At 40.6% G+C, this 25921-nt stretch overlaps 2 protein-coding genes across 8 annotated transcripts in view; one reads left to right on the top strand and one right to left on the bottom strand.

Annotated features, from left to right (window-relative positions):
* Positions 1 to 2759: 2759 nt before the first annotated feature.
* LOC115202874 (midkine-B) lies at positions 2760 to 18313 on the top strand. The gene is made up of 5 exons (XM_029767007.1): positions 2760 to 2913; positions 15946 to 16028; positions 16202 to 16372; positions 17045 to 17206; positions 17336 to 18313. Exons 2-5 carry the CDS (start codon positions 15947 to 15949, stop codon positions 17362 to 17364), a joined length of 444 nt encoding a protein of 147 aa, XP_029622867.1. The 5' UTR covers positions 2760 to 2913; position 15946; the 3' UTR covers positions 17365 to 18313.
* Positions 18314 to 19940: 1627 nt separating this feature from the next.
* LOC115202872 (muscarinic acetylcholine receptor M4) overlaps positions 19941 to 25921 on the bottom strand; it is a 177469-nt gene continuing 171488 nt past the window's right edge. For all 7 annotated transcript variants that reach the window (XM_029766998.1, XM_029766996.1, XM_029767000.1 and 4 more), the window contains one exon: positions 19941 to 23425. In XM_029766998.1, the coding sequence (XP_029622858.1) occupies positions 21906 to 23425 (1520 nt within the window). In that variant the 3' untranslated portion in view covers positions 19941 to 21905. The remainder of the gene's footprint in view (positions 23426 to 25921) is intronic.

The raw sequence follows: 25921 nt of genomic DNA, 5'->3' as shown, positions 1-25921 counted from the left end.
CATCACCTAAGGGGTGACACATTTATTAATAATCATGCCTCTTTTGATATCCCAGTGAAAGGTGCCTTTCTATCGTCTATGATCTACCATCTTGTACCAGTTTCATCAGAAAATATTTTAACAGCAGAGGAAAGGCGAAACAGCTTATGTAGTACAAAGTGACCTCTTGAAATTGAGTTGAATAGCCTCAGCCTTACGTAAGTTGTGTGCGCTTGTGCGTATACAGATTTGAATCTAGCCCAGAGACTTGCTGGCACTTGCAAAGATATTTTTTGGGAAGTCCATTGCTCCATAATGAGTTTTGCTGTTGTCATGTAGTTTTCTGTACATTAACTCAACCATTTCAACATCTCACCTTGTCACCTTAGCTTTGTGTACTGCCTTTACCCATAGTTCACGTTGAACAGAAAATACATGGCTATTATTACCAGACACCATTTCATGTGCCATGAGCTCTGTCTGGTTATGGTGTGTGCAAGACAACACTTCCCATACTGTAGGTGTTATCGCCAATTGACTTAACCTTCAACAGAAATATAAGTTCTGTTTGAAATGACACAAATTCCCCAACATATTTTATATACTAATCTAAAGATGCGGTACGTTCCAACTTTCCATGTCGATTACTGCAAAGATACCCTATCCCATCATCATTTCCGTAGGTCCACTGATTTTAATAGTACTATATTCTTAAAGTTTCAGTAGAAATCCACAGTCTTTGAATTACATACAAGTGAAAGTGCTCTTTACAATGTTTTTTTTATTTTATTTGCAAGCATAAAAAAATACTTGTAGCTACAAAAACACTAGAATGAGTGCAATGCAGGCAGGCATGGGGCTTACAGTGACTGAATGGGGTCAGACAACTTCATTTTTAAAGGAGCTACAGTATAACAAGGAATGGTAGTTTATATATATATATTATCTGTGCTTTATTTTGAGTTGCTGTGCAATTCAGGGCAAGAGTATCTATCACAATTCTTAAAAAATAGAGAGAACTGTGCAATATGCATTTTTCTTTATTAAAAAAATATATTTTTTTTCTCTCACTTGATATAGTGACCAAAATGTGATGGACAGACTGGTGTGCAATGTTGACGATATCAATCTGTGTATTTGTTTCTATTGGCGGATGTTTTTGTTATTGTCTGCTTGGAGGGGAAAAAAGAATAAAGGCTGTTACTTAAACAACTGTATTTATTGTGATTACTTTCTTGTGAGTGTTGATTTTATTCATCCTGTCAGTAAAAGTCTACTCTTTAATAACCCGACATTTTTTTATGAGATCATATTCATTCTTATCATCTACCTCAGGTGACTGCAGGTGATGATTGTTACTGTAGACTGACTAATACCAGGTTATCTTGTTTCCTTATAATGTCTTGTCCTGCACCAACCAGAAAAGAATGGAGTCCCCTTCCTAGGCTTGATGGTCCAACCCAGTGAGACAAACTGTCATTTTGTGTATGTAGAATGTCTGAAGGAAAGTAAAAATGCTAGTTAATGCATCTGTGTTGCAATGTGTTTGAAAATGATGAGTCATGTTCGTCAGAACTGATTCGTAGTGCATCGTCTGGAGTGATTGAATACTGTAATTGGATACTGACTAGTTTCTTCTGGATGTTGTATTGGGTGTGTGTTTATCAGTCTGGTCCATTTGTGAAACTGAACAGCTGTTTTCTCCACCTAGCTCTGACTCATTGTTGGCATGCTATCCAACTGGCAATTGGAAATGTCCCTATCTGTGGTTCAGATTCTGGTCGGATCGCTATTGTGGCCCTGACTCACCTCCCCTGCCCTCCTGGGATTACCCAATCACACGGCCCGAGGTCACAGAGTCATCTTGGATATACTGTACATCGATACTAGATAACATGTAGACATATACTGTATAAGTTGTATTTCTTCAGTACAGTCATCTAGTTCTTGAAAATGTGGTGATGTCTGGTAAAACACTGTCAGCCTATTTAGGCACCACACTGTTACTCTGCCATATGGTCGAGCATATGCTTACACCAGAGGAGGCTGGTGGGAGGAGCTACAGGAGGACGGACTCATTGTATATGGCTGAAATTGAATACATGGTCAAAACATGTGGTTTCCATATGTTTGGTGTGTTTGACACCACTCCATTACACTTTACAATGAGCTGTCCTCCTATAGCTCCTCCCACCAGCCTCCTCTGGCTTACACGTGGTGTTTATAAATGGCTCATATCCAGGGTCCCTATCTAATGGCAGCTGTTGTGTGACAACAAGCTCTCTGGGTACATAATCAGAGGTGGCCAGGAATGGCCAAGAATTCTAGGTCTAATGATTGTTCAATCCCTCCTGTCCTCCTGTAAATCATTTACTGTGGTGGTGATGCATTTACTGTGGTACATTTGTGATGCATTACATCCCTAGGCATTCTGTAGGCACCATAGAATAATATTATCTGTCTATAGTAGGTAGTCTGAGCATGTCATTCTGCTTTCCTTTCTCTGTGATAATGTCTGGTGGTCAAATTGGAATGGGTATTTAATATAGTAATCAATGTTTTTTTTGTTTTTTTTGCAGGCATAAAAAAGACTTGTAGCAACAAAAACACTAGAATAATGACTGCGAAATAATAAATCGTGGGATTCACAAAAATAAAACTTCAAAAAGTTAGTGTCCTAGACTAGCGGTGCACAGAGGTTGGGGTTACGCGTCTCTTGACCCGTAATCATCACGTGGGCTGGTGATGTCACGAGGTGGTTAATTTAATGTGTCCCTAATGTTACCAGCTCAAACTAGTTTTTGAGAAACAAAGAGGAGGGCGACAAATAAGAGCAAGCGGGCCGGGATAGAGGTAATAGAGGACTGTAAAAAATCTATTGTGGCTCAAAGTAAGACCATAAACTCTCGCCAAGAAGTACGATCCAAGAAACAAGTAAGTTATATGTGTATTTGTCCAAATGTGTAGTGATAAAATGATGTTACTTTGTATCACCCAAATCAAGATGATCATTACTCACTTTTAATAGTTAAAATATATAGTCTCCATCATCGGAATGCTCTGGGGAATAACTGACTTGTGTGTAATTTCTCAATTGGAGTCATTTTTCTTGAGATGACATATTTGTGTGTATGTTTCTTTATTTAGTTATTTTTAGTTTTATGGTCTTTAAATCATTTATGCACCATGTGTTGGCTTTACTGCATAGATTCATAACTTTTGCCAGTAATGAACACACAACTTTTGTCCCAAACACGCGATTTGCGCAAAAAAAACGCAGTGGCACTGCGTATTGGCATAAACTTTCGTTGAATCAAAAACGTTTAATTGAATCTTACATATGAAGTCAACGATTGAACGAACTTTTTTTAAATTCTACAACATTGCACGCGGTTCTGTTTAGGGCTCTGAATAATTTGTGGCCAAATTACGTTTTGTTGTAATAACGGCTTTGCTTTGAGTTGAATAACTTTGTAATTATGTCAGCTATATTTTGCACTGTGTGACAACGTCCTCAGGGGGGACACATTCTAGTGTTGATGATCAGTAGTATAGTATGTGTGTGTGTGGGGAGGGGGGGGTCTCATTACTGTAACTATTTTGAGCTATGATACTTGAGTTTGGAAGAACTGAGATAAATCCTGCGAAATATAATAATATTGTTTTATATAAGTTATTATGTTTAGTTATTACTATTTCAGATGTAGCGAAGCTACATAGTTTGAAAGTGTACCTCTACATGTTTTTGTTCATCTTAAAGTAAAGCGTAGCCATTTATTCCACAATTTGAATTGTGTTTATGTTCCAGAAATCTTTTGCTTTCTGTTTGAGCCAATGAATGGATTTTATGACCTGAAAACCTCACTTAAGCAGTAACTGTAAGTGGCTATGGATAAAAGCTTCTGCTAAATGACTAAAATCAAAGTAAATGTAAATATCTCCCACCTCAACAATAAGAACATTGAACCTCAAGTACTTGTATTCTCTGCTATCCACTCCACTCAAGAGTTGTTCTCCTTTTTTTGTGTTTCAACTGCCCAGGAACTTTTTACCTGACCACAATTTATGGCTGCCCCGCCTATCATTTGCTTTCTCCCCCCTGACCCAAAGTAGGGGCTGTGTAAGAGGCTGCAAAAGATGATTTGCAGTCAGAGATAACGATCAAAGCGACATAACCTTAGAGAGATGAAATGGGGAAAAGATAGTACTCAGTCTGTTGTCATCATTGTTATTTTCCCAGTTGTATTTTTTTGTTGTTGTCTCTTTTAGAAAGTTATTGGGCAAGCTAGATACAGCTAGTGCCTCAGGGTTAGGTTTTAGAAATGGAGGAGGGGTAGCATGGGGCTTTAGAGCTTCTGTGAGCTTGGCAGATGGACCTTGAGGCAATGGCACAGATAATCAGTGGAGAGAAAACAGCTTCAAATGCACCATTCCACCTGATTTCAGCAGAGATTTGTGGGTGCGTGGCCCCTCTACTATTCTCTCACTGCTCATGGGTATGATGGAGTATGCCATTGGTTATGTTGAGATAGGAAGGAATGGGAAGTAAGTAGACCACTGTCTCTTTTAGAGAATAAGCCATTTTGTCATGACTGCCATGCCTCAACTAGAAGGGATCCTATTTTCACGTCACTGACAGCAGGGAGGATGTTTAGCCGTCGACAATCAAGTTATAGTCGATAAAGTACACTCGTACTATTTGAGTCAATAACGTGAATCATTCTGTCCTTGCACTGTTTGTCCTTGACGGCCAGAATCCACCTATATTTTGTATGTTTGATCAAATAAAGCATGTGATTCAGCCATTTGTTGGCCACTAAGTGTTCCTTCCTGAAGTAGGCCAGGACATTCTGGGTCTTTTGTTAACTGTCTTTCTTTAGAGTGACCCTCTACCCCGCAGCTTCTCTCTTAGTGGGCATTCCATCCTTTTTTTTGCGGTCAGTGACTTTTCTGAGAAGACGAGGAATGCTGCTTTGCAGTAAAAACAAGAGTGACTTTTACGCTTTATGCTGTTCGGGTTCAGTGTAGTCCTGCTTTCCATGTGTTGTTGTTATTGTTGTTTCGTTGTAGAACTGATCTAGTAAATCTAATGTTATCTATTTGATCACAGTGGTCTTGGACCATTATTAGATTATTGGCAAGAGGAAGCACCGTTTGAGTCAATCGAAATATGATCGTTACGGTATCTGATCCAATTTGACTATTTGATTTGCAAATTATTGTGCATGCTTGCTCTAGTAAGCTGCGGTATTTTAAGATGACCTTTCTCCCAGTATGCTAAGTTCACATTCAGATGTGTGGAACAAAGACCCTGCATGGGATATCTGTCTAGTGGCCCTTTAGAATGGAGTGAAAGGAGACCAGGAAAAGGCTCTGTTTTGATACAGGGTGTCTGCATTCGTAAAGAACGATAAAAGATTTTGAGGGCGCTCCGGGCCTCACCCTTGGCAAGGCTCAGTGGGTTAGACGAGGCCTGCTGGGTGTTGTTTCATCAAAGACAAAAGTGTTGCCTGGAGTAGCCCCTCGACATTTATGACCAGGGGAAGAATGTCATTGGAACTGCTAGCTGGTGCGGAAAAAACAAGCCAGCTTTTACTTGAAAATGGAACTCTATAATTCTTTCAAGTGATACAAAAAGATTGAGATTCAGTGAGTGGTGGGAGTTGAGAATGGGGAGTTTCCAGAGATTTCTGGTTGCTTGGAGTGTTTAGTTATGCTCACTGGCCATCAACAATTAATTACTGTTTTTGAGGACAGAATACAGATTTACTGGGTCAACAGAATATTTGATCAATTGGCTTGAAGAGGAGCAGTAAGTGTATGTGCCAGAGGGCCGGCTGTCCTGGCCATTGTGTATCGCTTTCATTCGCAGTCCTTTTGATGAGCAGTCAAGTAAAGAAACAACACTTTCAGAAGCCAATTGTAAAGTTGCCTGCTAAAATGAGAGTGCCTTGGTAGATTCTCCAGTAGACCAGCTCCCTTTCAGTAGTGTGTGGATGGCTGCCACTTATGGCATTCTGCCTCACACAGTACGAGGCCATAGTTCAGAGAGGTGATAACCTCTAATGGATCAGACTTTTCCAGTGAGTTGTTGATTCATCAGCTGTGGCTGACCTTTCTATCCAAGGCTGCCCGCAGGCAGCGAAAGTTCAATGTGAGCATACTGCAATGTGAGCGGATGTGGCTGCGATCCCTGCTCATCTTCTGGACATATTGGCTCAGGCTCAAACCAATGAAACAAATGTTGCTGTTAGATTAGTAATTTGCGTGGGCGACGGGCATTAGACTTCCCAGCAAACCGGAAACCTTCACAGAACATTATCTAAAATTACCACTATGTCGACGTGGGGGGTGCTGGGTGCTGACAAAAGACTCATAAAGGAGTAATCCAGGCCTAGTTCACAAATGTTGTTGAAAATCTATTTATATACAGTACGAGTCAAAAATTTGGACACACCTACTCATTCAAGGGTTTTTCTTTATTTTGACGATGTTCTACATTGTAGAATAATAGTGAAGACATCAAAACTATGAAATAACACACATGGAATCATGTAGTAACCAAAAAAGTGTTAAACAAAGTAACCTCCCTTTGCCTTGATGACAGCTTTGCACACTCTTGGCATTCTCTCTGTCAGCTTCACCTAGAATGCTTTTCCAACAGTCTTGAAGGAGTTCTCACATATGCTGAGCACTTGTTGGCTGCTTTTCCTTCACTCTGCGGTCCAAGTCATCCCAGACCATCTCAATTGGGTTGAGGTCGGGTGATTGTGGAGGCCAGGTCATCTTTCTGTATAGTACTTTGTGACATCGACTGATGTAAAAAGGGCTTTATAAAAACATTAGATTGACACGATGCAGCAACTCATCACTCTCCTCACAAATTATAGTCCCACCAAGGGCAAACCAGATGGGATGACGTATCGCTGCAGAATGCTGTGGTAGCCATGCTGGTTAAGTGTGCTTTGAATTCTAAATAAATCACAGACAGTGTCACCAGCAAAGCACACCCACACCATCACACCTCCTCCTCCATGCTTCACGGTGGGAACCACACATGCGGAAATCATCCGTTCACCTACTCTGCGTCTCACCAAGACACGGCGGTTGGAACCAAAAATCTCAAATTTGGACTCATCAGGCCAAAGGACAGATTTCCACCAGTCTAATGTCCATTGTTCATGTTTCTTGGCCCAGGCAAGTCTCTTCTTCTTATTGGTGTCCTTTAGTAGTGGTTTCTTTGCAGCAATTCGACCATGAAGGCCTGATTCACGCAGTCTCCTCTGAACAGTTGATGTTGAGATGTGTCTGTTACTTGAACTTTGTGAAGCATTTATTTGGGCAGCAATCTGAGGTGCAGTTAACTCTAATGAACTTATCCTCTGCAGCAGAGTTAACTCTGGGTCTTACTTTCCTGTGGCGGTCCTGTTGAAAGCCAGTTTCATCATAGCGCTTAATGGTTTTTGCGACTGCACTTGAAGAAACTTTCAAGGTTCTTGACATTTTTCGTATTGACTGACCTTCATGTCTTAATGTAATGATGGATTGACGTTTCTCTTTGCTTATTTGAGTTGTTCTTGCCATAGTACAGACTTGGTCTATTACTAAATAGGGCTATCTTCTGTATGCCACCCCTACCTTGTCACAACACAACTGATTGGCTCAAACACATTAACTTCTTTGGGCTAGGGGGCAGTATTTTCACATCCGGATAAAAAACGTACCCGATTTAATCTGGTTACGACTCCTGCCCAGTAACTAGAATACGCATATAATTATTGGCTTTGGATAGAAAACACCCTAAAGTTTCTAAAACTGTTTGAATGGTGTCTGTGAGTATAACAGAACTCCTATGGCAGGCAAAAACCTGAGAACATTTCATGCAGGAAGTGGCCTGTCTGACAAGGTGTTGTTGTTCTTGCTTCTGTTTATTGAAGAGTCAGGATCTTAGCTGTAACGTGACATTTCCTACGGTTCCAATAGGCTCACAGAGCCCGGGAAAAACATGAACGATGACGAGGCAGCCTCAGGCTGAAACACATTATCGCCTTTTCCAAGTGGCCCATCAGAGGACAATGGAATTAGGCGCGTGCCCGATTCGACCCCGTGCAGTATTTTCCTTCGGCTGTTTACCTAATTGCAGATGCCCGGTCGGAATATTATCGCTTTTTTACGAGAATAATGGCATAAAAATTGATTTTAAACAGCGGTTGACATGCTTCGAAGTACGGTAATGAAATATTTAGAAATCTTTTGTCACGTTATGCGCCATGCGCACGACCGTGATTTACCATTCTGATAGTGTCTAGAACGCACAAACAAAACGTCGCTGATGGAACATAACTATGGATTATTTGGGACCAAACCTACATTTGTTATTGAAGTAGAAGTCCTGGGAGTGCATTCTGACGAAGAACAGGAAAGGTAAGACCATTTTTGTTATAGTAAATGTGATTTTGGTGAGTGCTAAACTGGGTGGGTGTCTAAATAGCTAGCCCTGTGATGCCGGGCTATCTACTCAGAATATTGCAAAATGTGCTTCATCCGAAAAGCTATTTTAAAATCGGACATATCGAGTGCATAGAGGAGTAATGTATCTATAATTCTTAAAATAATTGTTATGCTTTTTGTGAACGTTTATCGTGAGTAATTTAGTAAATTGTTAGTAAATTCCCCGGAAGTTTGCGGGGGGTATGCTTTTTCTGAACGTCACATGCTAATGTAAAAAGCTGGTTTTTGATATAAATATGAACTTGATTGAACAGACATGCATGTATTGTATAACACAATGTCCTAGGTGTGTCATCTGATGAAGATCATCAAAGGTTAGTGCTGCATTTAGCTGTCTTCTGGGTTTTTGTGACATTATATGCTAGCTTCAAAAATGGGTGTCTGATTATTTCTGGCTGGGTACTCTGCTGACATAATCTAATGTTTTGCTTTCGTTGTAAAGCCTTTTTGAAATCGGACAGTGTGGTTAGATTAACGAGAGTCTTGTCTTTAAATAGCTGTAAAATAGTCATATGTTTGAGAAATTGAAGTAATAGCATTACAAAGGTTTTGAAAATCGCGCCACAGGATTCAACTGGCTGTTACGTAGGTGGGACGAATTCGTCCCGCCGGTCCCATAGAGGTTAAGAAGGAAAGAAATTCCACAAATTAACTTTTAACTAGGCACACATGTTACTTGACATGAATTCCAGGTGACTACCGCGTGAAGCTGGTTGAGAGAATGCCAAGGGTGTGCAAAGCTGTCATCAAGGCAAAGGGTGGCTACTTTGAAGAATCTCAAATCTCAAATATATTTGTTTAACACTTTTTTGGTTACTACACGATTCTATGTGTTATTTCATAGTTTTGATTTCTTCACTATTATTCCACAATGTAGTATGAGTAAATGTGTACTAACTATTGACTGGTACTGTATATATATATATATTATTTTTTATATATACAGCATATATTTATTTATTTTTATTTCAATTCATCAGGAGGTGCTGCAGCACCCCTGCTTCCTGTGGCTATGTCCTTGGAATGTTCTCCCAACATTCCCTCACATTCTCTTCACAACATCTGTAAAAACTACCACAGAACATTCCCCTAAGGTTCTCATTAGGTTGCCAGGGAATGTAATAACACCATGTTCCGGTAATGTTCTTAGAACCACTGTGACTGACTCTTCATCGCCACATTGTGTGTTTGTATGTATCTACAGTGCTGTACAAACGGATCCCTTAGTTACCAATGCTTGAGATATAGTACTGAAACAAAATGTGGGAGCAATAGAAGTGGTTCTGAGGAAAGATTACAGGAACGTTCTGCTAATGTTGATGGATATGTTATTCAAAACACCCATAACAACAAGCAGGGAATATTACATTTTACATTTTAGTCATTTAGCAGACGCTCTTATCCAGAGCGACTTACAGTAGTGAATGCATACATTTCATACATTTTTTTCTCCGTACTGGTCCCCCGTGGGAATCGAACCCACAACCCTGGCGTTGCAAACACCATGCTCTACCAACTGAGCCACAGTGGTCTAAAAAAGATATAGTGTGACATGATGGTTCTAATAACGTTCCCTGAAAATACTTCAGCAATAAAACATTGGAGCAATAGAAGTTGTTTTAAAAACATACTTCAACAATAATGCAATTAGTTCTGAAAACATTGCCGCAATGTTCTGCTAATATTGATGTGTAATGTAACATTATTATACTGTATGAAGTTGCCAAACCTTCAAACAAATGGCATTCCAATCTTCTTACATCATTATATTTTATAAGGGTATTGTCCTAACACATCTTCAAGAATGGTAATGAAGTAGATTTGAACATGCAGTCTGCCATCTTCAAGCCCTGAAGGCTACTTACTTTGCTGCACCACTAGGTGCTTAATAACTTCTTTGGGATAGGTGGGACATTAGCGTCCCACGTGGCCAACAGCCGGTGAAATTGCAGAGCACGAAATTCAAATTAAATTACTGTAAATATTAAACTTTCATGAAATCACAAGTGCAATACATCAAAATACAGCTTAACTTGTTGTTAATCCAGCCAAGGTGTCCGATTTCAAAAAGGCTTTACGGCAAAAGCAATCCATGCCATTATCTGAGGACAGCGTCCAGCACACAAATTCATAACAAATCATTTTCAACCAGGGAGTTGCGACATGAAAGTCAGAAATAGCGAAATAATATATGCCTTACCTTTGAAGATCTTCTTCTGTTGGCACTCCAAAATGTCCCAGTTACATTACAAATTATCCTTTTGTTCGATAAATTCCTTCTTTATATCCAGAAAAACTCAGTTTAGCTGGCGCGCTTCAGTCAATAATCCACTCGATTTCCTTCCGTCAAAATGCATACAAAATGAATCCCAAACGTTACCAATAAACTTATCCAAACAAGTCAATCAAGTTTATAATCAATCCTTAGGTACCCTAATACGCAAATAAACAATAACATTTAAGACAGAGAATCGTTATTGTCTTTACCGGAGATAAACAAAAAGAACGTGCTCTCTCACCCATGCGCTTGGAAACACTACAGCCAAAATGGGAGCCACTAGAAAAACTACAACTACTCCCTAATTTTTCCAAACACCAGCCTGAAACTCTTTCTAAAGACTGTTGACATCTAGTGGAAGCCCTAGGAACTGCAATCAGGGACGATTTCGCCCTATTATAAAAGTGCCAGGCATTGAAATTAGTGGTATGCTGATTTTTATTTTATTTTTGATGGTTTGTCCTCGGGGTTTCGCCTGCCATTTCAGTTCTTTTATACTCACAGACATTATTTTAACAGTTTTAGAAACTTTAGAGTGTTTTCTATCTATGCATATCCTAGCTTCTGGGCCTGAGAAGCAGGCATTTTACTTTGGTCATGCTTTTCATCCGGACGTCAAAATACCGCCTCCTATCCCAAAGAAGTTCATGTTTCTAGTGGATCCTTAAATTAAGATCCAAACTTTGGCTATATGTCTTAAGACATATGCACATCTATGTACACCTCACCGCAATCTGCCAGGCAACAATTGAACATGAATTCTGAAATCAAGTTTGTCGGGAAAATAAAAGTCAAAACATCCCAACTTTACAGCATATGAAGAAGATTGGTAGAGAAATAAATAATAGAGGATACTTATTTTTCCGATTTTGTTATCCTGTCTTTTGCAAAGACAAAGACCACAACCTGGAAATCAGAGTAAGGGTGTAAACAGCTTTATATCTGTATTAGTCACATCGCAGTGGCGCAGTGGCTTCATTCCAAGGATAACACTCTAAAGGCCAGGTTTGATCCCTGCTTGTGACTATCGAAAAAATATGGTTAAACTGTTTGTACAATACATGTCTAATAAGTTGTAATGTGATTCCAAATAATTGCCATGTGTTTCTACATGGATTGCTAACTTCCTCAACAGTAAGATAACACTAACACAGGAAAGAAATCTCTATGGACTGTTCAAAACTTAATTTGATAATTCTGGGAACATTGTGGGAATGTTTTGTGCACCCTGATACAAACATTGTAAAAATGTCATCAAAACTGGACAGATTTTGTGTTTTGGGAACCTGTCGTGTCATATCCCCACAATATTCCCATTGCTTAAATAAATGTTTTAGGGACTTTTAAAGAACATAAAAAATGCATAACATCAGGTGAATGTTTTTTGCATTCTAAAATAAACATTGCATAATCATCCACAAAAGTGGACAGTTTTTGCATTTTGGGAACAGATCTTTTGTCATGTCCCCACAATGTCCCCATCAGACTGTTCCCACAACATATGAAACATTCTGGGAACCATTAAAGAACAGACGAAATGTGTTCTGGGAATGTTCTTGCGACATGAAGCAAATGTTTCATACAAACATTGTATAATCATCAGCACAACTGGACAGTTGTTGTATTATGAGAACATTTGCCACAACCTAACAAATGTTCTGGGAACTTTCGGCAGAACCAATTTTGGTTTGCTCAGTTGGCATCTTAGTTGGTGTTGTAGGAGGATGCATTGTAACATCCACATGACATATTGTGAACAGCCCAGAATGTGACATCTTAGTTCCCTGCTGCTGTGTGATCTCAATTCTCTGTTCTCAATGTTTTCTTTGTTTGTGTTCCACTAGGACACTAGAAGGATTTGTGCATTTTGCCAGTCGTTAATGATGTGTCCTAATTAATCATAACCAACAGGCTATGGCACAGAAAACACTCATCTTGTGCCTTGAATGTTGATTGTATGTCACAGAAATGAACTTCAGAATATTCCAAACACTTCTTTGCATAACGGGAAGGAATGTTCCTGTTTTTATTACCCTGGGAAGCAGATTGATTGAACGAGGCCGCTAATCTTTTGAAGGGAAAGCGTGAAATACTTTTAGATTCCCACCACAAAATCAAGGATTTGGTATTATAGGCAACCTTGTTTTGGGTTATTTAAATCAGATTCTTGAGTTACTCTTTGTGGGTGTTCTTCAAACTAATACAAGACCTGTTTGTCCTGGCACATCTCTGAGCTCTTCTAACCCAGGCAGAGACATGCAGTTCCCCTGTGTCCCACAGAAGAATGGCTTCAAACCAAGCCTCTTCCATCGAGCACTCCCTGTCAGGGCAGCCCCTATCACCTCCCAGCAGGTGGGTTAGCCTTCACCATGGTGATCTGGTGCTGCCATCCATCCCCTGCTGCTAGCTCTGGGACTGTTGGAAGAAAGAATAGACATTAACTCAATTAAGTCAGAGAATAAATAGAAACTCAGAACTTGACAGGATAGGAGGATCCCTTATAGACATCCATACATTTCAGAAATAGACGGCTATTTTTTATCTGTGAGTTGCTGCCCTCTTCTTTTGAACTATTAAACCTGACATCTGTAAAGGGGAAACATTGCCACTGTTTGCCCCAGTGCCTTTGTTTTTAAGGGTTTAGCAGAAACATACCTCAAACAACATGACCAGCCTAGCTAACCTGCAAAGTATGGTTGAATTTGGACACATTGTGGTACTGTTGGACAGGAAAAAACATTCATGCAAGCTTATTGGCTCATTGCGGCCATATTGTTTCAGCTAGTCTTGCATCCATAAATGCTATATACCAAATTTGGTCCCAATCGGTCCAGCGGTTCAGGAGAAGAAGATGTTAAAAATGGTCCAAAATACATCAAAAGAATATTTTATCGCATGATCAATTTGATTTTGAGTTCTGATATTTAGCATATTTTGAAGTAAACAGCACCGAAGTAACTCGTGTTAGGGCTATGTGTCAAATTTTTCTGATGGTGGCACACTGGGCCCCTAGCTGAACCCCGGCCATTGCTGCTTGCAGCGATGTATTTTATTGTTTTGTTGATGAAACAGAGGAGTGTAAGGCAGCGTGGTACAGACAGAATATTTCACTTATAATTCACTGTATCACAATTCCAGATGGTCAGAAGTTTACATACACTAAGTTGACTGTGCCTTTAAACAGCTTGGAAAATGCCAGAAAATTATGTCATGGCTTTAGAAGCCTCTGATTGGCTAATTGACATCATTTGAGTCAATTGGAGGTGTACCGGGTGGATGTATTTCAAAGCCTACCTTCAAACTCATTGCCTCTTTGCTTGACATCATGGGAAAATCAAAAGAAATCAGCCAAGACCTGAATAAAACAATTGTAGACCTTCTCAGGTCTGGTTCATCCTTAGGAGCAATTTCCAAATGCCTGAAGGTACCACATTCATCTGTACAAACAATAGTACGCAAGTATAAACACCATGGGACCATGCAGCCGTCATACCGCTCAGGAAGGAGACGCGTTCTGTCTGCTGGAGATGAACGTACTTTGGTGTGAAGAGTGCGAATCAATCCCAGAACAACAGTAAAGGACCTTGTGAAGATGCTGGAGGAAACAGGTACAAAAGTATCTATATCCACAATAAAACGAGTCCTATATCGACATAACCTGAAAGGCCGCTCAGCAAGGAAGAAGCCGCTGCTCCAAAACCGCCATAAAAAAGTCAGACTAGGGTTTGCAACTGCACATAGGGACAAATATCGTACTTTTTGGAGAAATGTCCTCTGGTCTGATGAAACGAAAATAGAACTGTTTGGCCATAACGACCATCGTTATGTTTGGAAGAAAAAGGGGGAGTCTTGCAAGCCGAAGAACACCATCCCAACCGTGAAGCACGGGGGTGGCAGCATCATGTTGTGGGGGTGCTTTGCTGCAGGAGGGACTGGTGCACATCACAAAGTAGATGGCATCATGAGGATGGAAAATTATCTGGATATATTGAAGCAACATCTCAAGACATCAGCCAGGAAGTTATAGCTTGGTCGCAAATGGGTCTTCCAAATGGACAATGACCCCAAGCATACTTCCGAAGTTGTGGCAAAATGGCTTAAGGACAACAAAGTCAAGGTATTGGAGTGGCCATCACAAAGCCCTGACCTCAATCCCATAGAAAAATGTGTGGGCAGAACTGAAAAAGTGTGTGCGAGCAAGGAGGCCTACAAACCTGACTCAGTTGAATGGGCCAAAATTCACCCAACTTATTGTGGGAAGCTTATGGAAGGCTACCCAAAACGTTTGACCCAAGTTAAACAATTTAAAGGCAATGCTACCAAATACTAATTGAGTGTATGTAAACTTCTGACCCACTGGGAATGTGATGAAAGAAATACAAGCTGGAATAAATAATCCTCTCTACTATTATTCTGACATTTCACATTCTTAAAATAAAGTGGTGATCCTAACTGACCTAAAACAGGGAATTTTTACTAGGATTAAATGTCAGGAATTGTGAAAAACTGAGTTTTAATGTGTTTGGCTAAGATGTATGTTAACTTCCGACTTCAACTGTAGATTTATGTTTTCTAACATATTCCTGGCACTGCTTGTCACAAAATAAAATGTTGTGTTTTGTTTGGCGTTCATGTTGGAAAACGTGTTGTTTTGTGTAAGGGGAAGTGAAATGGTGGATTGGGTAGCTCATGACCCATTGATCCTCATTGCTGGTTGTGTTCCTCACAATTTGTTTGAGTTGAGTTATGTGATCATAGGAACAAAATGTATACAATATTTCAGCCCTCTCACATGTATTTTCCCAGTTCTCACTCTCACATGCTCGAGTGTCAAGCTTTAATACTGTTTAATGTAATGAATTTTGTAGAACATGTTGCGTTTTACTCTTTGACCATAATCCCTTATTCACCTTTAACCTCTAAAGTACAGAACCACTCATTGTGAATTAGTTTGATATAGCTGGAAACGATCAATATTTGACCTTGATCGTGCTCTTTCAGCTCTCATCTCGATTATAGATACACACCAGAGGAACACCAGCTTGACCTCTGGAACAGCAGATTTCACCTCAAAGGACACACAATATAACCTACATAATGGCAACATTATTTCTTGTGCCACAATTGTAATGGCATGTTTTTTTTTCTTTTCCCTCTTTTTTTTCTTTTCTCTCCAGTATGCGGGGTTTGTTCTCAACAGTTGTGGTGCTTCTGGTGGCCTTGATGATAGTCACCACTGAAGCAGGTAAAAACAAGAAAGGTAAGGGATTTGCTATGTACTGCTTTAATTTGCCATGCACAGTTGTAGAATTAGCATGACAGTTGCACCTTTCATGAGGTTCATAAAGCCTCAGTTGGAAACCTGTCCTTACTAACGACTAATTGTAATATTGCTGATATTATTTCTGTCGTCTTGCTATTTTTGTTTCACAGAGAAGGGGAAAGGGGCCAAGGGTGGTGCCTCTGACTGTGCTGAGTGGCGCTATGGCAGCTGTGTGCCCAACAACGGAGACTGTGGAGTCGGTGTCAGAGAGGGCACCTGCAACGACCAGATGAGGAAACTGAAATGCAAAGTGCCTTGCAACTGGAAGAAGGAGTTCGGCGGTAGAAATTATACATTGATAGATGATTCCATTTCCCTTGATATGCCATATCATTTCTCAAAGTGTAAAGTGGTGGTCAGTCAATCAAAAATATAGCAAACATGTCATTCATAGCTTATTACTACATAATTAGAATTGTATCATGTAATTTCTTAGTAAATACCTAGTAATTGACATAACCGCAAAAAACGATAGAACAAATTCTTTAGAAGATATTATGTTCAGACTGTTCTATGATAGCCTGACGACTTACGCTAAATTCTTCTGCTGCTCTGTCGTTCACGACATACTTTATTCTGAGACTGCCATCATTGAAGTTGTTTGTTGGGACAAGGGGCGTTGTGCAAAGCAAAGTCATCAGCATTTGGATCGTCTCTAACCAATCAGAGTATCAAAGCCAATGACGAATTTTCAAACCATCGCTTTACCCACGTGTGTTCTGGCTCTGGCCCAAACCATCGGTTTCTGGACCAATCAGATGGCCCGAATGTGTTTGCATTCGGTGAAGGGTCGGGGAGGTACTCAGATCCAGACTCAATGCGGGGAAGAAACGAACGTATGTGGGCGTGGCGTAGCGTTTGGCCAGAGCAAGGAGTCTGGGTAGCCATGCAAGCTCTATGGTGGTGTGTTCCTGACACTCAACCTTTTTCCCTTCTGACCTGTGCCATTTCAGCTGACTGCAAGTATAAGTTTGGCAGCTGGGGTGAGTGTGACACAGCTACTGGATCCAAGAACCGGTCTGGAACCCTGAAAAAGGCCCTGTACAACGCAGAGTGCCAACCCACCATCAAGGTGTCTAAGCCATGCCCCGCAAAGACCAAGACAAAGGCCAAAGGTAAGAAGTAGACATTTAAGTAATGTAATAAAGTAACATTCCTATCCACAAATGAGTATGTCATATTGAGCAAGGAATCTATGATGAATTGACCCTATTGTTTGATCATTTTTGATTGTCTTCCCACAGGAAAGAAGGGAAGAGGGAAGGAAAACTAAAAAGGTGGATGAGTCCACATTGAACAAGTGATTGGTTTGATTTTATTACGCAATATCCTTTGCTTTTTCAACAAACATAATATGCACAAGTGAATTATGAGATGTCAAATGGGCCTTTCCTTCAAAAACAGTATAACAAATGCTAAATGTCTGAATATTGACCAAATATCCCACAAATGTAGACAAACACAATTCTTTTCACATATTTCCAGCTGTCGGTGGCCTGGCAACTTAGCCTGCTTGTGTTCTGATATTTCCATAATGTTAGTAAGATTCCAGTTCTGGACATGCTGTATTATGCAAGAAACAAATACCTTGACCTCACCAGTGTTCTAGATCTACCTAAACCTTGTGATGTGCAACATTTTCCAGAGTTTGTTGTATTTTTTTCCTTTACATTAGTTCAACTGGAGTCAAGACAAAGCTCCTTGTTTGAGATTGTTTCTTAACCAGTAGATCATTTAATATGCTTGAGTTTTTTTTTTTATTCAAAATGTTCATCTTACATTGTTGTGATTGTTATAGTTTTCTTTTGACTACCAATTAGTATTACTAACAGAATTGATGAGTGGATTTCAATTGTGTGTGCCAATTAGTAAAAGTAGAGAGATACAAATCAACTATTTTTCTAGTAAACTGAGGACTGTCAGCTCAACGTGTTTCATGTACAATACAAAGCTGAGCTTGAATGCTCATAAGAATGCAGTCATTGTCTTTGTAAAGATAATAGTGGTATTGTTAAAACAATTAGTTTTATAATATATATACTTCAAAAGGCGTCAGGCGATTTTGAGTGAACTGCTGTGTTCATATTTTTGCAAACACACATGCACACACCTTCGCACAGTTCATCTGTACTCTCATTTTTGTAATTACTGTCATTATTATTACACAAACCCTTGGAACAGAAAAAAAATCAACCACTTTAAATAAACTCTCAGAATTTTGACTGTTGGTTGTTTCGTGTTTCTTCTTAATAAATGTTTGTTAAGTCTCTGCTTTTGTTGAAATATACAGTGGCAATTTAACTTACTACATTTATGCATTTAAAGAGAGACTGAACCAAAACAACTATGTCTCTAGTTGAAAATGGCCTGAGTGGCATCGATATGTATCAGAAACATTTATTCTAGTGTCAAAATGTACTACAAAGTGTAAATATGATCATTTTGGTCATAAAATCAGTCTCGTCCAAAACTGAGATTTGCGAGATTATTAGGAAAAAAGTATATGTCACGGCGTGAAGGGTGCCTAACAATTTTCCTTTGGTTGGGTTTATTTCATTCAGCTGGCAGCACCCAAGTAGTGCCCAGCACACTGGCCATTGTACATTTGGTTTGAATTTGGATATCCCTATGGGGCTAGTTAGGGACCGTCAGTAAATTACACAATGTACATACACGGGACAAGATTTTTAAATGTCAATAGCTCCAAATATCAATGACATAAAAACCTCAAACCAACTATAAATTGTAGAAATGCATATACAACTATTGAAAGCATTTAATGAGAACTAAGAGGTTTGCAACATTTAAATATTTTCCCATTTACATTGTGTAATATATTGATGGTCCCGAACTAGCCCCACAGATAGACTAAAGTCAAACCAACTTTGTAACAGTCACACACCGTCTGGCTGAAGCTGATTGGCGAAAGAAGTAGGCTACTTCCAGATACAAGACCTGGTCAGACTGTTTCATATTATCTAGAAGGGTGAGTGACTATAACTGTGTACGGTTTTGGCAGAGTGAATGTACAAACGCCTCCCACCTGCAAACACACATAAGAGACAACAACATCAAAGCACGCCTTCAAGACCCAAATCTCATTCTCAGTTTCATTTCCTAATGAGGGCGATTGAAACCGAGGCTAAATCAGTATGTTCAGCCCCCTTTAATAAGAAAATGATTTCAGGACCTGTCATGTTCACTACTATGTTACCGTTGACCTGTAAGATCAAGTAATAAAATGAATGGCACCAGTTGATAATGATGTCAAATGTCAGGCGATGTCTCATCATTATTGCGAGAAAGAGGCGTGGTTGAACGAGTAAACCAAATTACCTTTAAAACAGGGCAAAACCAGTAGATTTGTTATAAAGCCCACAGGTCCTTGCTGAGTGTATGACCTGAAGTCGTGGTGCCATAATTTGTGCTGCTGTGTTTTGGTTCTGAGGGTCTCCTGCTGGATCCGGTGCTCCCCTGGGCTCTCAGCACAGCCATGAGATGACTGCTATGGCGTGTGGTCATCCACACCCCCTCCCAAAATGGCTGCTGTGCCATTTCTTCCCCTTGCATTACTTGACATAGATCCAGAAAAACTAGATGTGTAAATCTAGTAAATCCAGAACTGGCATAGTCCTTTAATGGGTCCTTTAAGACAACGGGCAGTGTCACTGCTCGGTCACTGGCCCCAGCTCTCCTCCCATTGTCTCAAACAGATATCACTACCTGTCAATGTTAACTCTATATACCATAGTCTGACTGGTAATACTCGTGGCATGCAAAATATATTCCATTAATACTGTATATTAAATCAGAAAGCATACTGTACATGTCAAATCATTTAAAATACTATTCCAATGGTACAAGATCTTTATTAAGCATTACAAAAAGATACAATCCTCTGTACACTGTCTCTGGATAGTTGTTTTAGGGAAGGGGCCATACTACAGGAAACTGTGGTCATGTTTTACACTCTCCCTTTCACTCTTTTTTTGGGGTCGCACCCAGCCTGTCATGCCAATGTGATATTCATGAATTAAAGTAGGATTATTCATCAAGCTTTACCACCACAGTAATCACCCCATGAACATTTCAAAATCTGTTTTATATGGATGCACATCCATAGCTGGTCATTTTACATTACCAGGTCATGCCCAGACAACATCAGTTATTTTCCCCCACTAATCCCTACTTTGATGCATTTAGTTCTTTGTTAGAAGGTCCTTCTTTGAAAATGCATTGAACCAGTTAGATAAGCTAGTAATATTACCCACCTAATCATTGGTGTGACCTAATGAATATGGATATAGGCTGGGGAGGTACAAGCTGGACTTCACACATTGTAACCCAACATGGAGAATAGTGGCAAATTTACAAATATAAGGGACTTAGTCACCAAAACACAACTGGTTAATTTTTTTTACCAAAATTCCTGACTTTAAATCAATTTAGAAATACACTCTCTTAATATCTTTTACATATACATACAGTTATATATATATATTTATATATATATAGATAGTTTATATTCAATTTGTAAAATTATGTGTAAATCACAAACATAATACAAGAGAGGTACAAACATTCAGATATGAAATGCATGAGAGAAACTGCACCTTTTTAGAGCATACCATGGCCTTCTATTTACACATTCATAATTAGGCAGGAGATAACATAGAAAATATGTTTAATACTCTCGAGATAAGTATCCCCTATAAACAAGTGTTTGTATTTTGTACCGGCAGTTCCAGTTGCAGTGAAGGCCAAATTTAAAAACACAACACTTCCATAATTGTGAAGCTGGCAATGAATTAAAGCTTTATCGTTGCCGGTGGGTTTTCCTCCTTATAACGTAACAACAAGATACATTAATTGTTTGGAGCCAAACACTGGTTGTTACTTATGCATTGGCCTTGTACTGCCATCAACAGTTTGTCACTTTTGAAGATCAATTTTGAACAAAACATATACATCAATATTTTGTTGGTCAGTGGGAGGTGAATGGATATGCATACAGTACTTTCAGGGGTAACAACTTATTTCAAGTCACCAGCAGTATGTTGACGTACGTGCAAATAGCCTTGAGGTTAGACAGTCTGCAACAACAAAGGATCCATATCATCTTTGCTCTCCATATCACATTATGATTATGATTCACTGATGTGAGGGAGTGCCTCCATTTCCGTGAAGAGTTAATCATTTTCTCAAGGAGGAGGGAAAGGAGGAAATGGATATTTTAATTAGACATTTCATGCTTGTTTCCTTTTATACTGTTGTATAAAGGAAGATTTCCAAGCTCCTTTTTAATGTGTCTTTTGCCGTACACCCAGACATTATGTAACACTGCCCTCACTGTCTCTGATTTTGGTGGTGGTATCTTGGAGAGGGATGACGGAAGTCTTGGCCTGGCCTTAGTCTACTGACGTTCCGCTGGGCTTTTTGAAGATTGTTACCACGTTTCAGCAGATACGAATTAGTCCTCGTTGGTCATCACAATAAGGTTCCAGGGGGGAAAAGAAAACAACTTAGACATGTTTGGACTCTATAACTTTGGCTGATCTCAGATTCTTCATTTGCCCCATCCTCACATTGGCCATCATATTCATACTGTATCATTTGGACGTAGCTAAGATGTTACTATCTTCTGTGGCTAAGACATCTCAGAGGAGCGTTGAGTGTGACATAAGTTCATAAACGTGACTGTGGAGGCTCACTGTGGAGGCTCCCTCCTCCCCTTTCTACTGTAACCACTCAGCCCTCCAGATGTCTCAGTAATATTTCCCCTCACCAGCCCTACTACTGTATGTATGCTCCAGCTCATCTTGTTCCAATATTCTTATACTGGCACATGAGGAGATTCTTAAAGGTCTTCTTGAAAGTGGCGTTGCAGAGGGCGTAGCAGGCTGGGTTGATGGTGCTGTTGACGTAGCACAGCCAGTAGCCGATGGCCCACACAGTGTCCGGGACACAGGAGTGGCAGAAGGTGCTGATGAGCACCATGACGTTGTACGGGGTCCATGTGAGGATGAAGGCAAGCAGGATGGCGAAGATGGTTTTGGTCACCTTTTTCTCCCTGGCTGCCATTTGGCGCTTCCTCTTCACCTGGCTGCGGGCAATACTGGCAAACTTGCGCGCCACCTTCCGGGGGCGGTTGACTGGGATAGAGCGGGTCTCGCCCCCCTGGGTGGGTGGCTGAATCTCGATGGCAGTAATGCACTCGTCACCAGCCTGCTTGGTTACAATCTTGATCTTGGACCATTTAGAGGCAGGGTTGAGTTTAACGGTTGCCGCTGCAGGTGCAGGTTCAGGTGCAGGAGCAGGTGCAGGAGCAATGCCAAGGCCTCCCTCGGAAATGGCTTCACTGTTGGCCCTCTCCTTGGGGGCAATGCTGGCCATGCTGGAGCCATTGGAACTCTCTTTCTCTTCTGGATTGACACTAGCGTCAGCCTTGGTGGAAACAACAGACTCATCAATCTTGCCATTCTTCACAGCTTCACCAGTGTTGCAGGACTCCAGACTGGGTTTGGGGGACTGGTTGTTGTTATTCTGTCTGTTAAGGATGTGGCTCTTGAGTGGGTTAGGTATCTTGAGGCCCTTCTTCTTTTTCTCAGCCTCAGGCTTTTGCTTGGACACCCGGCTGCGGCTGGCCAGAGAGATGTGGATGTAGAGCACCATCATGATGACCACAGGCAGGTAGAAGGCAGCGATGGCTGTGCCGAAAGTGACGGCAGGATTGGAGAGAAACTGGATGTAGCACTCTCCAGGTGGAACCGTGCGTTCTCCAACAATAAACTGCCAAAACAGGATAGCAGGGGCCCAAAGAATGAAGGAGAGAATCCAGGCACCTGCAATCATCAGCCCAGCCATTTTGGTGGTCCTTCTGGCTGGATAGCTCAGGGGCTTGGTGACACAGAAGTAGCGGTCAAAGCTAATAATAAGAAGGTTCATGACAGAAGCATTGCTCACCACGTAATCCAGGGCCAGCCACAAGTCACACGCTACAGGTCCCAGGGGCCAATAGCCCACGATGATGTAGACAGTGTAGAGGTTCATGGAGAACGCACCAATGATAAGGTCTGCACACGCCAGGCTAAACAGGAAGTAGTTGTTGACCGTCTGGAGGTGCCGATTTACTTTAATGGAGAGCATCACCAGGATGTTGCCTGTGACAGTGACAAAACTAAGGGAGCCTGTAACCAGGGCGATGAAGACCATCTCCACGGCTTTGTAGGGGCTTCCCACCTCCTCTTCCCCCACCACACAGGTCCCATTAGTCCCAGAATCATTACAGCTGAGGTTGGCTGACAAGACATCACTGGAAATGTTGCTCAAGGAGCCTGAAAAGGAAGCACAATAATAACAATATGTTAATTCTGGATGCTTAGTGTAGGAGAGTTAAAAAGGTTATTCCATCAAACTTCAAGATATTAGAATAGTACACAATGCAGAACAGAACAACCAGGTTAAAGGTCAGTGGCCCAAGGCCGCAAACAGGAATATTCCAAGTTCGGACAGAAGGGGGGAGTCAGATCGCTATGATCACCAGGAACTTTACTTTTGGTGTCTATTTTTAATATGTTGCGCTACTAGTGCTGCCTGTTGATGTTAAGTAGGCAGCTACAGTAGCTGAATGATGTTCACATCTTCGGGTTATATTTCATTACATTTATTTTAGTTCATTTGAGTGCTTATGTCACCTACTAACACCCTGGTACTACCTGTAGCTCCCTTTCTCCTCAGTCTGAGAAAACACTGAGAGAGAAAGGTGTGTTGCAGATTACTCCTTTGTAGAAGTCCAATGACGTGAAATAATTAAAACATCCCAAGGTTAATGCTGTAGACTATTGAAACATGTAACTTTCAGAGTTTTATTGTTATTAATATAGTTTACAGAGTGCTAAAAAGTATTGCTGTTCTAGCTAGCATGCCTTTCTGTGACGCAAACGGTTTGCTGAGCTGCCGACTGATGCTAGCTTTGCATTATGGGAGATGTAGTTTCAGCCCTCTAAGATCTGAATGGGATAAAGGCGATTCCACGTTGTAGCTTGTTTGTATTACAGTGTTTTTATACACGAGTTGTTGTATTTTAATACTGTCAACACTGAAATGGATGTGTGTTGTGGGATGTGAGACAGGATATGTGTTTTACCTTTCTTCATGCTCCTGTATAGAACAACTTGTCAGATGGTGCACTGGAGATGTGTTCCTGTCCTGTCTTTTCACAATACTATTGCAGGTATGGTTCTATTGTCTAAGAATTAAGATTATACATTCTTTGTATTAAGGACGGGTTATTATTTTATACTATACATTATGGCTTTATGTGTGAATGTGATTGTGTGAGTCTGAGAAAACACTGAGAGAGAAAGGACTTGTCAGATGGTGCATTGGAGACTGATGTGTTCCTGTCCTGTCTTTTCACAATACTATTGCAGATTGACCTAAAAGCCAAAAAGACAGCCGTGGTGTCGCTCTTCATTTCTTGGTTCTCCTGTGATGCATATAAAGACCGCTGCATTAGCACAAACCTCCCAACATATCCACTGTTAAGTAACATCTTGCCCTCTGCGAAATTCTCTTCGCCAAGACATTTCATTCTTTGAAATGTGATACACGATATGAAAGTCTGAAGACGTGAAGCACATAATACTATATGTTTTTACTTCCAAGCGAAGAATAGCCTGGTTGGGTGTTCATCCTTGGTTATGCGTTCTGGTTTTATGGTCATGTGCATATGCAAATTAGTATTTGCATTCAATGCCTGAGTTATTTTACAGATACTTCAGTTTACCTAGCTCCAGAGGTGTGGACTCGAGTCACATGACTTGGGCTCGAGTCAGACTCGAGTCACAAATATGAGGACTTGCAACTCGACTTTGACTTTAACACCAACGACTCGTGACTTAACTTGGACCTTTTGACTCGAACTGACTTGATACCCTACCCAAGCACAAATATTAAAAATGATGCTATTAAAAAAGGTGTGCAGTGCATCAACTCTTCATTTAACGGATTACAGTTTGAATCGGACAGCAGCCAATCAAATTGTGCCAGCTGAGAAAAAGTTGCGCGTGGCAGTGCAGAGGAACATCGGCGGGTGATTTCAGATGGAGCCCTTGGAAAGATGATACCCAAAATTATTATTTTTGGATATAAAGACTACGCCGTATCAACATAAAAACGCATTGGAACTTGCAAAAACATGCGGGACAACAAGTCGTGGCTAATATAGCCGACAGCTATATAATTTATAACTTTGCTAGTGTAGCATGCAGGCTAACGTAACGTTAAATCAATGAGCCTGCACCATGCAGTCTGTGCGGGAACGTGATCATTGCACCCAAGATTGAGCTACAACTGGCTAGGCAGCTGGTAGCCTAAATCCTGCCTGATGTTACTGCTGTTCCTAAAACCATCATTGACATACGTTAGCCTACTGTAACCACACACAGAGAGGGTGTGTGTTTGTAAGGTTGGGCGATTATGTACAAGCCTACATCGCCCAATTACGATCCTCGATACTCAATCACTATGGGGAGGTCTTTCTCATGGCTACCCATGTAAAATGGCGCTGGAAGAAATGGCAGCAGTTTTACGGGCGCCCAACCAATTGTGCTAATATGTGATTTTTTTCGCGTTATTTGTAACTTATTTTGTACATAATGTTTCTGCAACCGTATCTTATGGCGAAAAAGAGCTTCTGTATATCAGGACAGCGATCACTCACCTCGGATTAGACAAAGATTTTTTCTACAACAAGGAGGACACAGAGGACATTCTCCAAACACCCCACAGGCCCGACATCCCCGTTATTTGCAAGAGGAAGCGACGCA

This window comes from Salmo trutta, chromosome 12 (genome assembly GCF_901001165.1).
Source record: "Salmo trutta chromosome 12, fSalTru1.1, whole genome shotgun sequence".
Classification (NCBI taxonomy): Eukaryota; Metazoa; Chordata; class Actinopteri; order Salmoniformes; family Salmonidae; genus Salmo; species Salmo trutta.
The sequence above is the reverse complement of the archived record's forward strand: the minus strand, read 5'-3'. Positions and strand labels throughout refer to the sequence as shown.